At 37.1% G+C, this 17,863-nt stretch overlaps 1 protein-coding gene across 7 annotated transcripts in view; it reads right to left on the reverse strand.

Moving 5' to 3' along the window:
* COL25A1 (collagen type XXV alpha 1 chain) overlaps window positions 1-17,863 on the reverse strand; it is a 452,942-nt gene that overhangs the window by 25,283 nt on the left and 409,796 nt on the right. For 5 of the 7 annotated variants that reach the window (XM_033214966.1, XM_033214965.1, XM_033214964.1 and 2 more), the window contains 7 exons: window positions 16,173-16,217; window positions 12,705-12,749; window positions 10,060-10,140; window positions 9,108-9,170; window positions 8,441-8,491; window positions 5,886-5,912; window positions 1,983-2,063 (listed from right to left, as the gene is read on the reverse strand). In XM_033214966.1, the coding sequence (XP_033070857.1) occupies window positions 1,983-2,063; window positions 5,886-5,912; window positions 8,441-8,491; window positions 9,108-9,170; window positions 10,060-10,140; window positions 12,705-12,749; window positions 16,173-16,217 (393 nt within the window). The remainder of the gene's footprint in view (window positions 1-1,982; window positions 2,064-5,885; window positions 5,913-8,440; window positions 8,492-9,107; window positions 9,171-10,059; window positions 10,141-12,704; window positions 12,750-16,172; window positions 16,218-17,863) is intronic. The other 2 variants (XM_033214968.1, XM_033214967.1) reach the window with 1 other exon arrangement.

Below are 17,863 nucleotides of genomic sequence, written 5' to 3' on the forward strand. Positions count from 1 at the left end.
CCGCCTCGGCCACCCAAAGTGCTGGGATTACAGGCATGAGCCACTGTGCCCAGTCTTACATATGTCTTTTGTTAGCAATAATTACAATAAAAATGTATATTGTTGTTCGTTTGTTTGTTTAAGGTTAGCATAGGTACAGTTATTAGCTAAATGTTGCATAAAAATTATCAATAGCCCTAAATTTTAAATTAGGGCAGACTTTAAATAAATCAGATTGAAAGTTTAAATAAAATAGAAAATCCAAACTTTCTTTTGCCTTTTGATACTTTCTTCAGTTACCATTATTATAACATTTGAAAATAAATGTAGGCCAGGCATAGTGGCTCACATCTATAATCTCAGAGCTTTTAGAAGCCGAGGCGGGAAGATTTTTTGAGGCCATGAGTTAGAGATTAGCGTGGGAAACATGGCGAGACCCAATCTCTATAAAATATTTAAAAAAATAAATCGCTTGAGCCCAGGACTTCGAAGCTGCAGTGAGCTATGATTGTACCATTAGACTCTAGCCTGGTGACAGAGTGAGACACTGTCTCAAAAAAAGAAAAAAGAAAAAAGAAAATAGCGAAATTGTAATAATTTTACACTGATACTATTATATCTACCTAGAATGCTGAATTAATGACTCACATAAATTATAGAGGTTTTATGCCTGTAGTCCATTGATCTAATTGGTGTGATTAAACCTATATTCTAGGCTGCGCTGGTGGCTCATACCTGTAATACCAGCACTTTGTGAGCCTGAGGCGGGTGGATCACCTGAGGTCAGGAGTTTGAGACCAGCGTGTCCAACATGGTGAAACCCCGTCTCTACTAAAAATAGAAAACTTAGCTGGGCATGGTGGTGCGCACTGGTAGTCCCAGCTACTCGGGAGGCTGAGGCACAAGAATTGCTTGAACCTGGGAGATGGAGGTTGTGGTGAGCCGAGATGGCACCACTGCACTCCAACCTGGGTGACAGAGCCTCTGTCTCAAAAATAAATAAATTAAGTAAACCTATATTTTAATACAAGGTTTATATCAGTCATTCAATAAATAAATACCTACTGACCATCTACTATATGTGGGATGTATGTAAGGCACTTGCTATCAACTGGCATAAAGTATAATACCCATGGCAAAAATGAAGTAAGTGGTCATCAGCTTTTTTTCCTCCCACATTTCAAATTGTGTATAAACTATATTCTGCTACTGATTTTATGTCATATTTTACTCATGTAATCTATATTGTTCTTTGTTGATTTGTATCTGTATTCACCTAATAGGTAGCATATTAAAGGCTTGAAATTAAAGCCTCATAATAACAATTTTTAAAAAATCTCCATTTAGTTGTTGTGGAAAGAAAGCTGACATAAAACGAAGAGCCAAGGGGAGATTCCTTCTTCATTAAAAATAAAAATCTCTAAACAACTGCAAAATACTTCTTTTATACTACTCACTATTGCCACAAGAACCTCATAACAGGGAATTTTCAAAACGAACAACATAAAACACATAGAACATGATATGATTGATTAATGTAAGGAGCCACAGCATTGACCTCACGCCATCAACAATGGCCAATTCCATACCTGCCACCAACAGAGGGCTACAGTTTTTGGTATTCAAGGAGAAAAAACAATTGAGGCATTTTAAACTGCCCTAGATTATAAAAAGTATTTGGGAGAAACTATGAAATAATGAGCACAACACTTTTAAAAGAAGGGGATAATGGGAGAAGAATTGTCAGCCCTAAAAGAGGAATGTTGGCATGTATGTAATTGAAGAATGACAGGACATTTCTAGCATTGTTTGTTGCGGGTCTTCCTCTGACACAAAAGCAGGCATCAGAGACACAAAACTGAGCTGAGCTCTCCTCGAACATAATATGTTTCCTAATTACAGAAACCTCAACAGTACGAGCTGCTGAGTAAACTAGAGTTATCACGTAGGGTAGAAAGAAAAATCTGAGATTTGCACTAAAATGGAAAGTTTTCTTTACTTACTGGAAGACCAAGGGGTCCTCTGTCACCCTTTTGACCTGGTTCACCCTTCAATCCTTTAACACCATTTAACCCTGGTTCACCCTAAATGCAAAAGCAAATGCCAATTTTGGTTGCTATTATGGGTGTTTAAACTGTGAGAGAAGAGAGCCAGTCTCTGAAATAGTTGCAGATTCCAGTTTTAGGAAACAGCAGAGTCAGGCTAGATTTGTCTTGCACCAAATATTAATTTTTAAAGTTAAAATTAGTTACTAAACTGACATCAACAATAATATTCTAGAAATCAAAATTCCCAGGAAAGTGTGCTCCTTACAATAAAAATATGTATGGTTGATTTCCTAAATTTTTCAGTTCTATCTCAAGGAAATTCATGTTATACCACATTTTTATGATCAAATAATTCAAAGACAATCGAGTGGAGGATGCTGAAGAAGATTCAGTAAAAAAAAATAAACCCACTCTGCTGGAATGGAAAACTGGAATATGCAGGACAGGGTTATAGACAGATATTTTAAGCCTTTAAGCATGTTGTCCAACAGAATGAACTAAAAATGTAGCAGCTGATGTTTGAAGTAATGCCATTTAGCAAGTCCTCATTCACTGCCCTTGCCAAGTCAGATCCCTACATGGACTAATCAACAAATCACCAATCCCAGGAGAAAATATGAAGATCAAAGAACTTAAATGTAGTTTTACTAACTATCCATCTGCCCAATGTTAGAATAAAGAAAGTATGAATTTAACTCAGGGTGACATTATAAAAGCCACAGTAAATGATAAATTATTGACTCTATTTTTAAAAACCAAGAAATACAGTACACCTATTTTCCATCAGTAACAACATGTTAGATATCAAGTTCTGACCTGTATACTTGTCAACTTTTACATGTAGACATTAATTTGCCAAGAAAATCTTGAAGGGCTTGTGAATGAAAGATGATTTCAGACACAAATGCCCTATAGAGTCTTGCTGGGTTGGGACGGGAAAGGGAAGAGGCTACACTGACATGGCAGAAGGGGTTTTTAACCTGGGTAGTATTTTTTTTTTTTTTTTGAGACGGAGTCTTGCTCTGTCACCCAGGCTGGAGTGCAGTGGCCGGATCTCAGCTCACTGCAAGCTCCGCCTCCCGGGTTCACGCCATTCTCCTGCCTCAGCCTCCGGAGTAGCTGGGACTACAGGCGCCCGCCACCTCGCCCGGCTAATTTTTTGTATTTTTAGTAGAGACGGGGTTTCACCGTGTTAGCCAGGATGGTCTCGATCTCCTGACCTCGTGATCCGCCCGTCTCGGCCTCCCAAAGTGCTGGGATTACAGGCTTGAGCCACCGCGCCCGGCCGACCTGGGTAGTATTTACTCAACTTGCCTAATGATGTAAGTCAGTGTAGCGCTTGTTAAACATAAAGAGTTCAGGGCCCCACCCAGTCCATGGCAGCACAGAAATGGGTAGCTTTAATAAGCCTCCCAGGTGATTCTTATCAGGAAATTCTGGGAAACACTGAGCTAGATTCATGCATGGAATCATGTTATGTATTTGAACTTTCAAAGGGGGTCGCAAAGTGATGAACACATTGGCATGGCATAAAAAACTTCAGGATTTTGAAGATAGGATGTTTGCCATGCAGCCACTCTAGCAAGTCCAAATGTGTCGGTTGTTGGTAAGGTAGTATCCTGGGAATTCTACTGATTGAGGACACGATATGAAGGCCAAGGCTCAATAGTCAGTGACTAATTTGAGATCTGTGGGTTTGTATGTGTGTGTACTTTCAACAAGTGGTCTTGAGGTACTTGGGGTTAAATCCAGTGACAGAAAGACCAAATTTCAAGTCTGGACCTAAGTTCTAGTCCCAGATGTGTCGTGAACTAGCTGTGTAATTTGGGGCAAATAACCTAAACTGTTTGGGCCTGTAGTTTATCATCTATGAAATCAGGGAACTTGCATAGATATCGATGACGTCTTTTCAACTTTATAGTATCTGAAACTTATGATTTAAGTAAGAATTGAAGTTGTATGGACAAAATAAATTGTTGCATTTTAGAAATCAAAAGCATCTTGGGCATCTCCTAATCCAACTGTGATAGCATATCTGAATCACTTATGAAATTAAACATCTTGGTGGCATTATCCTTAGTCATTATGACCAGGCTGGTTTTTGTTGGCATCTTAAAATCCAAGAGTAGGGCTGGGCGCGGTGGCTCACACTTATAATCCCAGCACCGTAGGAGGCCAAGGCACGCAGATCACCTGGGGTCAGGAGTTCAAGATCAGCGTGGCCAACATGGTAAAGCCTCGTCTCTACGAAAAATACCAAAATTAGTCGGGCATGGTGGTGGGTGCCTGTAATCCCAGCTACTTGGGAGGCTGAGGTAGGAGAATCACTTGAACCCAGGAGGCAGAGGTTGCAGTGACCCGAGACTGCACCATTGCTCTCCAGCCTGGGAAACGAGCGAAATATCATCTCAAAAAAAAAAAAAAAAAAAAAATCCAAGAGTAGCAAGCACTGATTTTGTCCAGATGGGGAAAAAGGCCAAGGGAGATTAAACAACTACTAAGATCACAAAGCTGATAGATGGTGCTCTGTCTTCTGACTCCCCCAGATAGTACTCTCACCCCAAAGTCTAATTCATGCTTCTGAGATACTGTTAACTCACTGGCCTTATTGGAAGGTAAGGTAGTCTAAGAAGAATAAAGAGGCGTGAACTTCTCCCATTCCTGGGTGTCACCTGCCTGACTGGGAAAAGGAAACCCAGATTTTCTGAGTCAGACCAATACCTGCCACCATCCCTAGAGCTGGGTGGGCTAAAGAGAGCCAGCCTCCCCAGAGGAGACAGTGGCCTGCCTCTGGGCTTTGTGACGCCTAGTGCCAACATTGCCTTTATGTGTCTTCCCAGCTCACTACCTGTTAGTTGCACCAGCTCACTACTGAGGCACTCTCAGGAGTTCATGAACCTTCTTTCAAGCAGGCTTGAGGATGAGTTATAGAATTTTTCTGTTCAGAACCAAGTATCACATAGCAACAATAACAGCTGTCTTTTGATATTTATCAACAGCTGCACCAGATATTTTGCTAAGTGTTTTATAATCATACCTCATTAAGTTATCACAGCACTGTAAGGTGAGTTACCCAGTTGAGTAAATAAAGGATCAGAGAGGGTCCATAATCTGCTCAAAGTGATACAGCCTGGCAAGACTGAGATTAGAACATAAGTCTTCATCACGTATGCTCCCTGAAAGGGGGAGCTTGTCTTTCAGGGCTTATTTTAATCTGCCAGGATGTCCTTTCAGTCTAGACTAAGGCAAAGGACAGGTGGAGACCATCTTCATCATGCAAGCTACACTAATTCTGATAAAGAGGAGCTTTTCTCCCATGTTCTCTTTTTAACCCAAAAGTATAGAATGCATGTAAGTGCTGTGATCTTCTTCCCAGTATAGCACACCTGAAATACCCCACCCGCTTCTAGACCAATGACCTCTGGGCGAATACAAAATTAAGATCCTGGAGAGGCAAAGCATTTAGATGTGGTATGACTACATGGCAAGCAAGAAATATCAATTAATAACATCCAAATATACAGGTAGAGATACCATTAAAAAAGCATCTAGACTAGTCTGAGAATCTCATCAGATTCACTTCTAAATGGTTGACTTGAGTACATTAGGATTCATAATTTGAGAAGCTTACATAGTAACCAGGAAAAAGGCAAAATGAGAAATAATTTATCTCCAGGTGATCACTTAAATTTGTTATAAGTTGTTTTGTGTTATGAGATTTAAACATCTGGATGCTTAAAGGCTCAAAGATTATCAACATTACTTGACAAATAAGACAGGAGAGACATGCTTCTGTCATGCTTCTCCATGATTATCAAGGAAGCAGAAATCAAATAATCAAGGGATTTGTTGGATTACCTTTGGTCCAGGAAGTCCATGAGGTCCCTGAAAATGGAAAAAGAGCTTTTAATTAAGAATTGATTCTCTATTTCCCAGCAGGAGTGAATATTATATCACGTAACAAAAGAGATGTAAGACAAGAATCTTCTTGTTTGAGCTATAGCTAGAGGCAGGCTAGTGGATATTATTTATTACCTACCAAAAGTTCCTGCCAGTTCTTGGATTGCTCTGTAATAGGAAATTCATTAATAGCAATTCTGTCTGCTAATACCTTTGAGGAGGGAGAAATCCACCAGGGTTACATGGAAGAAAGAAGTAGGAAAAAATGGTATTCTGAATAAGTAAATTATGGTCACTCTTTTCTCCCATTGCTCAAGAAAGAGCATTATTGGAATGATCTAAGCCACAGAGCATAGCCAGTCATCCCTTTCTGACTAGCTCCATTTCTATTTTATACCATAAACAATTATTATTGACTTCTTCTCCTTCTTCTTCTTCCTCCTTCTCCTTCCTCCCTCCCTCCCTCCCTTTCTCTCTTTCTTTCTTTCCCTTTCTTTCTTTCTTTCTTTCTTTCTCTTTCTTTCTTTCTTCTGTCTCCTTTTTTTTTGAAAAAATGGTAATTTTTTCAAATTACCATTAAAAACTCTGAATGGAATAAGCAAGATGCTTCATGAGTTCAAATGAAATAAAAATATGACTTCAAAGAGAAATTTGCCAAAGAGAAGCCCCAGACTTTAAGTGCCAGGGAATATGAGAGGTTTTCCATTAACTCTTCCAGACCCAAGGTGTTGAATAATCTAAAGAAGACAGGAAGTGAGGAGATGACACCCAAGTTTGGGATTCTGGAACATCATTTATTTAAGATTAAAGAAAAGATTGTTGTGTAGGAAAGCTAAGCATTATTATTTAGATTGCATTTATTTTTACAAAAGCAAATTCTTCAAAGTTCTTGTAATAATTGTTTATCAGTGGAAGAAAGTCATAATGCATGCATGACTCAAGATTACAAAACACTTATTTTGTAGAAAATCTAAATATACAGACTAGTCAACTTAAATTAAGGTTACTGTGGATTGCTGTAAACATTTCAAGTGATTTAAACAAACTATTTGGAGAAAGGAGTATTTAAATATCCATCAGTAAAATTATAAAACTTCAGGAAAAAGTTTATATTAATCAATGGCTATATATTTGTTACATATGTCCACATTAGAATAATATTTTCCTTTTTGATAAGTTTCAGGTAAGCATTTTCAAGAAATGGCTGTTACTTTATCAGGGATTCTTATCTCATTTTAATAATGGCTTAAAATTCCTCTAAACTAATTAATTTTATGATACGAACAGGCTGTAGCATTTTCTAATTTAACTTTCTATCTTATAGTAGAGGGAGTATTTTTTAAAAAAGCCAAAAGTATGCCATTTGCTTAATTCTTAATGAACCATCTAGTGTTAAGAAAATAAGGTCACACTGGGCAAGGTGGCTCACACCTGTAATCCCAGCACTTTGGGAGGCCAAGGCGGGTGCATCACTTGAGTCCAGCAGTTCAAGACCAGCTTGGGCAATGTGGTGAAACTTCATCTATTCAAAAAATACAAAAATTAACTGGGCGTGGTTGGTGACATGTGCCATAGTCCCAGCTACTCAGGAGGCTGATGTGGGAATCACCTGAGCCCAGGAGACAGAGGTTGCAATGAGCCATGATCGTGCCACTGTACTCCAGCCTGGGCCACAGAGTGAGACCCTGTCTCAAAAAAAAAAAAAAAAAAAAGGAGAAAGAAAGAAGAAAGAGAGAGAGAAAGAAAGAAAGAAAGAAAGAAAGAAAGAAAGAGAAAAGGAGGGAGGGAGGAAGGAGAAGGAAGAAGAAGGAGAAGGAGAAGGAGAAGAAGGAGAAGTCAATAATAATTGTTTATGGTATAAAATAGAAATGGAGCTAGTCAGAAAGGGATGAAATATTTTTGAGATAGGGTCTCACTGTCTCCCAGGCTGAAGTGCAAGGGCACGATCACAACTCACTGCAACCTCGGCCTCCCTGGGCTCAGGCAATCCTCCCACCTCAGCCTCCTGAGTAGCTGGGACTACAGGCATGTGCCACCATGGCCAGTTAATTTTTGTATTTTTTGTAGAGATGGGGTTTTGCCATGTTGCCCAGGCTGGTAACTCCTGACCTCAAATGATCTGCCCACCTCGGCCTCCCAAAGTGTTGGGATTACAGGCATGAGTCATTGTGTCCAGCTGATTCTAAATCTTATTCTGCTGGTATTAGAGCAGCGGCTGGATAAAATGATTTGCCAGTGTTCACGCTGTAAGGTTGTAGTAGAGCTTGCTATATCTGTTTGTCTTTCCTCACCTCTATCACAAAACTACTCTTATCTCTTCCCAACATATGTGTTTGGGAGAGTGAATGACAACACTGTAAAGTTAATATATCTCAAAGCACCTGGTATTTTCCATCCATTCCACAGAGAGTAGTACAAAATACAAGCTGACTGTTTAGAGGGATGTGTTCATGTTCTGTCTAGTAGCATGCTCATAAATAAGGAATTACATTTTAGAAAGAAGGGAAACTTACCATGGGGCCAGGTGGGCCATGGGGACCTGGTGGGCCTGGTGGGCCTATGATCTGTATGTCCAAAAAATAAAAATGTTTTTGGTTACTTCATTTAGATAAGGCAGTTCAACTTGAATCTTGTGCTGGGGTTCTGCTAAGGCCATTAGTAGTTGCAGAGGAAGAAAGATACTGGAATAAGTGATGTGTTTGATTCTCTAGATTTAGAAATTCCTTGTGAGAATTTTAAAAAAACTCCAAAAAAAAGTTCTACAAAAGCCAGAATAAATCAAAAGTATATTAAAAGAAAAGGAAGCAACTGATTACCAAGAAACGCTATAATGTCACTACTATCAAACTCAAATATTTCACTAAGCATAAGCAGGACTCTGGAGAAACAAACAAGGATGTTCTATATTCACAAAGATCTATCCATTGTTATGAGAAAACCATTGATTTTTTTTTCCTCAGGATTAGACAGTTCTCTGAAAACCTGCTTCTACCTCAGACCTCTGATATACTTTGTCTCTCACTGTGCAAGGCTAATGGATGTTTCTTCTACAGTTTGACAAACCAAGAAATTTGAGGTCTGTCTACTGTTCAGTCATCTGGCAGAGCTGGTATAGGTAAGTAACAGGTGAGCGTGTGAGAAGGTTCAGGAACCATGGAAGTTCAGCCACCATGGACTTACAGAAGGACCCTGTGGACCTGGCATTCCAGAATCTCCTTTTTCTCCTTTCATTCCATTGGCTCCCTACAAACAACCAGTAAGCAGGGTTAAGCAGATAAAGTTATTTCCAGTGTAAGAGACAACTGAATTTTCTCCCCAAACCCATTGTTCTCTTGACATTTTATAATATCATGCACTTGCTACATAAAAGAAGGATTTATCTCCTTGTATTCTAGCTTAAAATAGCAACTTTACTAAAATCTCTAGGATTATGGGCGATATGTAAAATAAAATATAAAGTAAATACAAACTGGCTTGAGCTTGATTGGTTAAAGTCCTACGGTGTTAAATATATTGAGATATAAATGTTATATCTTTTATGGTGGTGTGCAATTTAAACAGCAGAGGTAAGTCTTTTAACTTAGTTTTTTTTGACATTTATATACTTCGTTGTTTTATAAAAAAGTCTAAGGCAGTGTAGTTTACTGCATTTTTTAAAACAATTTTTACATTTTCTCCTCCAAATTCTGGGTTAGAATTATGGGGAAAACCACAAAATACCATCCCATAGTATCATTCACACAGAGGACACTTTCCAGAGAAACTTGTTTTTTAATTGTCCTGTATTTTTTGGCTCATTTCTTTATTATGGTTTATTTCATAATAACCAGTTAATATCATCTTATGCATACTAAATTAAAGTGGCCAACTATGTTTATTTTATTATCTTCTAGGGAAAACAACTCAGGAAAACATGAAGGCTTACTTTATAATTCATTTGGTTACAAGCTTTACAATTTGAGTTCCCTAGAGTAATTAACCAATAATACCCCTCAAATATTTCAAAATAAAAATATTAGATGAACCACTAGATGAGATTGCAGCTAATGATATAACTCTTTTCTGATTGTTTAATTTACCTTAATAAGAACATAACATAAAAAGTATCAACAAACAAAAACTATAAACCTACCGGTAATCCAGGAAGTCCAATTCCTCCTTTTTCGCCTGTCATACCTGGGTCCCCCATGTCTCCCTTTGAGCCTTTGAGTCCCTAAAAACGATAGATAGGGTTGGCATGTAAGCAGCATACTGACCCCTGATAATTACATCCTAGGGAAAATAGAATTCCGGATCAATTTCATTAGTAGGTGGGTTCAATGTTGAGATGATTCTGATTTTTGTCTTTAGGTAGAGTTATTTCTTACAGCAACCTTCTACATGCAATCAGTACTATTTCTCCCTATAATGAAATAGATTAAGCTCTATTAGACCATTTAAGTATGAAAAACATGAACTTAGGTTTTGACATAATTTCTCCTGATTTTGTATTTTTACCTGGCAGCTAATTCTATCTCACCACACCTGAAAACAACTTAATAGATTTCATTCTCAACAATACAGGATGTATTCGGAATCGGGACCTAGTTTTATATAATAACAAATGTCCAGACAAATTTCTCTCATCTCTATCCACTATACTCTCCTCCCTCCTAACTGCAGGCAGAAGTTCCAGTCACCATCAGTTTGCAATGGTCCAGTCTACAGACTGGTAAATCATTGGATCTTTTACCGCACACTAATGCTCAATCAATGCTTAAAAGTATGACAACCTCTTCACAGTGTTCTTATTTTGTTCTCATGATGTCTCTATGAGGTGAGTCAGAATGTTATTTTTATTCTCCTTTACAGTGAGGAAATAAATATGCATTTTGAATGTTAACAAGTCTGAATTTTGTAATTTTTGGTTTTTTTTTTGAGTCGGAGTCTCACTCTGTCACCCAGGCTGGACTGCAATGGCGTGATCTTGGCTCACTGTACCCTCCGGCTCCCAGGTTCAAGCCATTCTTCTGCTTCAGCCTCCCAAGTAGCTGGGACTACAGGCATACACCACCACGCCCAGCTAATTTTTGTACTTTTAGTAGAGACGAGGTTTCACCATGTTGGCCAGGCTGGTCTCAAACTCCTGACCTCAGGTGATCTGCCCATCTTGGCCTCCCAAAGTGCTGAGATTACAGGCATGAGCCACCACGCCTGGCCTGAATTTTATAATATTAGTACTGACATTAATTTATATTTTTCAGCATTTTCATCCTAGGAAACTCACTTCAATATACTGATGGCTCATTCTTCAGTAGAGATGATCATAGTTATTATGGTAAGGGGCTTCTAGGCTGCACAAACCTGTTTATCTTTTATTTATTAAAAACTATTCATGGAGAAAAATTATTTATGGAAAGGAACTTTTCTTGTTAACTGTACCTATTTAATAGCACCTAGTTCAGAATTACCCACTGGGTGAGTAGATGCCTGAATGAATAGATGGATCTTACTGATTAAAAACACCTGGATTATTTTCAGGGATCTACTGACAGAGAGCAGCCAGATGGCAACTTAGTGACAGAAGAAGACCTTGCAAAGCCTATAGAAAAAAAAAAAAAAAGCTAGCTACTATATCTGTAGGAGTCATATTGTATATCATTATACATGTCAAATTAATTACTTATAATGACCAATGGTCAGAGAAGTAACATAAACAGACTTTAAAATTCTAAGTGATCTATGATATAGCAAATCATCTAAGGTATCTATGTTTTTTTTATCACATGCTCATTTAATATGGCATTATCATTATTTCAACATATAACTCTGATATTAAAAATAACATCTCCTAAACCTAATTTTCCTATCTAATACTTTCTTCTAAGGCGTATATGTTCACTAGCTGTATTAAGAATCCTTTTGATTTCTTATGATTTTCCTGATTTTAGCCATTTCTCGGGTAAATAATGGAAACTAAGAAAACACTAAAGATCTTGAAATGAACCCTTTTGATTCCATTCCAAATTCTGAATACTGTCCATGTTCTCCAGCTCAGATTCTTTTAGGGCAGGGGTTGCCAAACCATGGCTTACAGGCCAAATCCATCCCAGGGATTGTTTTTGTACAGAGTGAATTAAAAAAAAAAAATGTTGAGGTGTTAACCAAAAATAAATAAATAAAAAGGAAACTTCAGCACAGATTGCATGTGGCCTGTAAAGCCTAAAGCATTTACTATCTAGACTTTTATTAACAAAGCTTGACGACTTCCGTTTTAGGGGGAACCCTCAGAGATATACTACCATACTCTGCCAAGCTACAACTTCCCTGCCTGTTTCTGTATTTTCTAAGGATCTAGGGATTAGGTGTCATCTTTATTTGGGAAAAGAAAATGTTGTCTAAATAAGGCATATAGGCAAGATTTAGTTTTGTGGAAGCTATGGTCACTGATTTGAATCTTGACATATGTGTATTAACTGACAAAAATTAGGCTGGTTTTACTAACTTGGTAATGATTTTACAAGTCTACTAAAAATTTGCAGGGGAGTCACTGGTAGGTTGATACAAGGTATTAAGAACCAGACTAAAGTATCATATGGTTTAGATATTTCTGCAAAGAAAACTAAGGTTTAATTTCAAACTAATTGCTTTTTAGAGTCAATGAAGTCTCTAGAACAAAGGGTTAAAAGAAAGAAGGTATCAAATATCAATGCTCATGACATTTTGGCTTCAAACCTACAATAAAAGTAGTAATCAAGAATGATGCTTTGAATAATAGTATATATCCGTGAAAATTACCTGCTCTCCATCCATTCCTGGGATTCCTGGAGATCCTTGCTCTCCCTGTTAAGGTAAAAATAGATGACTTGCTTCTATTCTCATTGTTAACATATTGCACTACATAAAAAAACGATGCTAGTTGGTTAACAGTACAATTTGACTTTCAGCAAATGCATCATAACCCGAGAATATTCTATTATAGCACATATCTAAACTAAGGGAAGTAATAATCTTTCTTCAAGATTATGTATAGTATTTATATGTAGCTAAGATCCAATGCTTTTAGTGTTTTTATTTTTTCTCCATGTGAGATGCAGGTTAAAACAGAGTGGTCAAAGAAAACTGATAGACATAATTTGATAGCTGACTATATCCTATAACAAAAACCTATCTGCCTCAGTTAGTTAACTTTTTTCTTCATACAACCTCTGTATGATTTCTCTTACTTTCCAATTTCAGTAAAAAGGAAAACATAACAGTTAACCTAAAAATATAAAATGCAAAGCCTCATGAATTTGCAACAATATTTTAATTGGCACAGTTCAAACAGTTAGTTACAAATTCATGATTGTGAGTGTGCAATTTCCAGAAAAGCCTCACTGAAGGATATCATAAATCAGATATCTTAATCTATATAAAATTACTTTTGAATCAATTCAATTTCTTATACTGTGCTATGAATGAACTAATATTTACTATTCATGTTATGATTTATAAGGATTTTTGACAAACTCAAAATATAGATTTTTGTTTGCTTTTTCAAACTGAAGATGTTCCATTAAAAGCAAATTTATACAATATGCCAGAAAGTTAACCGAACAGCGAATGTTTAGTCACCTTTCAGTTTTGAAAAGTGACTAAATAAATTCCTTGAAAAGTAAGCATTATTTTGTATCAATGAGTCATTTATGTGGATCCCATTACAAATATCCCTGAATCCCACACTGTGGAAACTTTGTAAAAACAGCTCTTCTGAGTGTGAGAGGCCTGCCTCACAGACAGATTTCCAATAGAGCTGACCTGAGGCTATGTTTTCTAGAAAGGCCTGTTTGGTGATACTATAAACGACAATATTGAAATGGCTAGAGCTCCTTTCCCTGGTAAAAACTTTAAGAGCTATGAGGTACAGCATGAAATTTGAGCTTTCCAGTGTTTAAGGAAGGCATGATCTTGTGGTTATAAACAAATGAAGCAAGAAAAGCAGTGGGGGAAGGGCCTTTTCTTATTTCAGATTTCCTGCTCTTTGTGGTAGCAGCAAAGTTTATTTTGCCACAAACAAGTCTGCTGAGGTTGGATGCACCTGGCTAAGCCCTCGTTTCATTCAGAGTCTGAATACTTGTCAGCACTGTGGGTCCAATAATGATGGCTTTGCTAGGCTTTTCCCTTTAAAATATGACTCACAAGTGTTTAAAAGGAGAACATAATTCATGAGTTGTTCATTTATCCTTCACCTCTCAAATGGGGTTTGTAAGAGTTATTTGATGTGTAGGGAATCAGACAATTCTTGTGTGACAAATGAAGGAGAAATGCTAATTGAGTAAGTTCCCATTCAGTCTGAGTTCCAAGATTAGAAGCGGTTCTATACTTGACTCAGGCTACATTTTGCTGTCGCTTGGTCATAGCTACATTCCACCCCAATTATCCCAACCTTCTCAAGGACAGATCATGAAACACATAAAGGACTATATCAGCTAACACAAGATCTCAATTATAAGACCATTGTGGGGTGGGTGGGGGAGGGATGATAGCATACAGGGAAGGTAGGAGGTAAGCGAGAATGACTCAATCCTCCTCCATATTGCTTGTCTAGATATTCATCTGGGCAACTTCTTCCTGTCTTTCAGTTTCAACTCAAAGTCGCCCTTGGCTCTTAAGACTTAGAGGGACCTTCTATGCACTCACTCTGTTAACAATTGTACCTTTACTTGCCTATGTCCCTCCCTAGGCCATAAGCCCTTTATTGGAATTTCTTTCTAGTATCCTTACTAGATATTAGTCCTTACCATAGAGTGGAGGCTCAAAAATTAGTTACTGAATAACTGAAGTAAGACATGAATAGCAATTGGATTGTAAAAACCAGGGGAATACAGGTTTTAGTGATACAGCTTTTTTTTTTTTTTTACCTAGGCGGTCCTTTTTGCCTCTCTGGGTCAAAGAATGTGTGCCTTTGGGGCTTCTCTAGGTCTTTGGACTGTAGAGAAAAGTCCTAGAAACTTTTGAGGTTTGTGGGAAATGAGATATGTATTTATCTTTGGGGACAATTTTGGTTCTGGAGTCTTAGTCAAGTGAGGAGGTGAAATAATGAACTTAGACCCTTGGTTGGTTCTACACAAAGGAAACAAGAAATTGCAGATTTCCTTCTAGGATATCTAGTCCAGTTCACCAAGATATTACTGAATGGGGGTCCAGGCAGTGTTGCTCACCAAGAATAAAGATTATGTATAATTTTTTGTGTTATGTTTCTTAGGGACAAGAATGTGCTGGAGAAATAGAAAGTTAAAAATCCCACACCTTACATTAATGTTATACATGAAATCTATTTGAAATTAGGATCTATGTTCTAAATATATAGGCAAGGAGCTCAGTAATATTGTAATTTATATTCCTTTATATAATAGAAAAATAAATTTTCTATATACTAGATTTCTGTTTGTATCTTGAGAGAGTATGAAAGCTGATATGTGTGCGTGTGTGTTATGATAGACTTAGCAAATAAACTGCCCTAAGAAGCGTAAACAAAAGATGAATTTTGAAATAACTTGAATCTCCTACAAGAATCCAATGACGAAAGTCATATTTCAACACATGTAGCTCAGTTCTGAAAAGCCAGAATCACTGGCCATGTGTTAATTGATCAAACATGGTTGAATGGCTAAGCTTCAGTTTGGAGGGATAAAGCCATCAACAAAGTTTAGATATAAGCAAGCAATTCTAACCTTCTACTATTTTTAGTTGGTATGTTTCATTAGATAAGATTTAAATGGCAAAATGTCTGAAAGTAAATAATAAAGACTGCATTATGAAAAATGATCCCTAAAGTTTTGATTTGTGAATGTACTATAGTAAAACTTCCCTTACTCTTTTTATTAGAAAAGCATTAGAGAAGCAAGGATCTTTCTTGGTGTCAAGTTAAATTTTCTCCAATCCTCCTTTAATTAAATATTTTCTTTTTTTCATACACCACATTTAGTGTTTTTTACATTATAATTTCTGTGGAGCTGTTTTCCCTTGTTTAATATTCTTTTTCTCAATGTCTTCCCCTAAATTAAATTTCTCTCTCTTCTTTTCCTATTTTCCCTAATTCTTTTCTAATTTTCTGTCTTCCTTTAGTCCAGACCTCAATTTCCTTTCTTCACTCTCTAAAACAATATTGCCGATCTCAGTTTCTTCAGCATTTTGTAAGACTGATTTTCAAAGATGCATATACTTAATGTGGGATTGTCTGCACTGTATGTGATAAATGGAAACAAGTAAATAAAGAATAACCTTTGGCCCTTGTAGTCCTTGAGGTCCAGGAGGTCCAGGAGGACCCTAAATCAAGAAAAAGCACAGTTTTTAAAAGTAGTAATTATATGTATTAAAATTCATGCCTTAAATAGGCACACTATATACTTCCCTTATTTCTATCGTAATCAGATATCCCCAAATATAAATTTGCAATGAGGAAAAATTGTTACTAGTTACATAATTAGAAAAACCCACCTATTTATATACTAACATATGAACACATTTGAGGTAAAGATAAGATGGAAGGTCTTTTGGGTAGATTCGGTAAGGCAACGTAAAATTGCTGCCATGCTCCACACTTATCATATTGGGATGAATTAGCCTATGAATATTAGCTTTGTTTCTACATACGCTCCTTGCCCCTCCACCCCAAAGACTTTGATTTCCCAAACCCTACAGAATAAAGCTATATTGTTTAGATAAGGCCAGAGACTTTTAAGAAAATTAGCAATCACTTTTTTTCTTGACCTTTTCACTAAGCAGACAAAGTGATTCAACTGGAGCAAATGTAAAAGATTATTAATACAAGAAAACATAAGTATCAGATAAAAACAATAGCTACATTAGTACCATTTTGACTGGCATGCATCAATACCAAATACAAAACCACAAACCACAGAAAGCATGCAATAGGAGTTACCGTGACAGTTAAGGTGGTAATCCTCTGTTGGGAAAATGTATTGACAAAGACAGAGTTATCTATTTTGTGTGCCAAAGTACAGTAATACATTTGTGAAATAATCAACTTTTTGAATATGTTTTGGCTACTGTGATCTTATAAGGAGTTGACAAGATACTGAGAACATATTATCCTATCTTCAATGCAGTATAGTTGTAGAGATTTTTTAAAAATTATTTTTAGAATCCTATTTTAAAAATCCATAGCTGAAGAAAAAGAATGTCAAAATTTTAATTCACCTGATTGAAAAAATTATGCAGTAAAGTTGTATATGCTAGAGGCTTGTCAGTATAATTGTGAACTGAGAAATTTTGCTATTGATAAAAGCTCTATTCTAGAGAGCACTTCATTAGGAAAAACAGAAATACCCAACTGTATATTTTTCTCTTTTAGTCTGCAGCCCATTTGTTGCATTAAAACTGTGTGTGTATGTGTGTGTGTGTGTGTGTGTGTGTGTTCCATGACTAAAGATATTAGTCGACGTGGAATTAATCTAATTTCTTTTCTTTTTTTTGGCATTCCATTTTTTTGTGAACTTAATCAGAAAAACAAATGAGTTTTTAAAATTGATTGCTTGATTTGTTATACTTAAGTTCTGGGATACACGTGCAGAATGTGCACATTTGTTACACAGGTATACATGCATCATCGTGGTTTGCTGCACCCATCAACTCGTCATCTACATTAGGTATTTCTCCTAATGCTATCCCTCCCCCTGCCCCTCATTCCCTGACAGGCCCCAGTGTGTGATGTTCCCCTCCCTGTGCTCATATGTTCTCATTGTTCAGCTCCCACTTATGAGTAAGAACATACGGTGTTTGGTTTTCTGTTCCTGGGTTAGTTTGCTGAGAATTATGGTTTCCAGCTTCATCCACGTTCCTGCAAAGGACATGAACTCATTCTTTTTTATGGCTGCATAGTATTCCGTGGTGTATATGTCCCACTTTTTCCTTATCCAGTCTATCATTGATGGGCATTTGGGTTGGTTCCA

This window comes from Trachypithecus francoisi, unplaced genomic scaffold, assembly GCF_009764315.1.
Source record: "Trachypithecus francoisi isolate TF-2019V2 unplaced genomic scaffold, Tfra_2.0 Lachesis_group1, whole genome shotgun sequence".
Classification (NCBI taxonomy): domain Eukaryota; kingdom Metazoa; phylum Chordata; class Mammalia; order Primates; family Cercopithecidae; genus Trachypithecus; species Trachypithecus francoisi.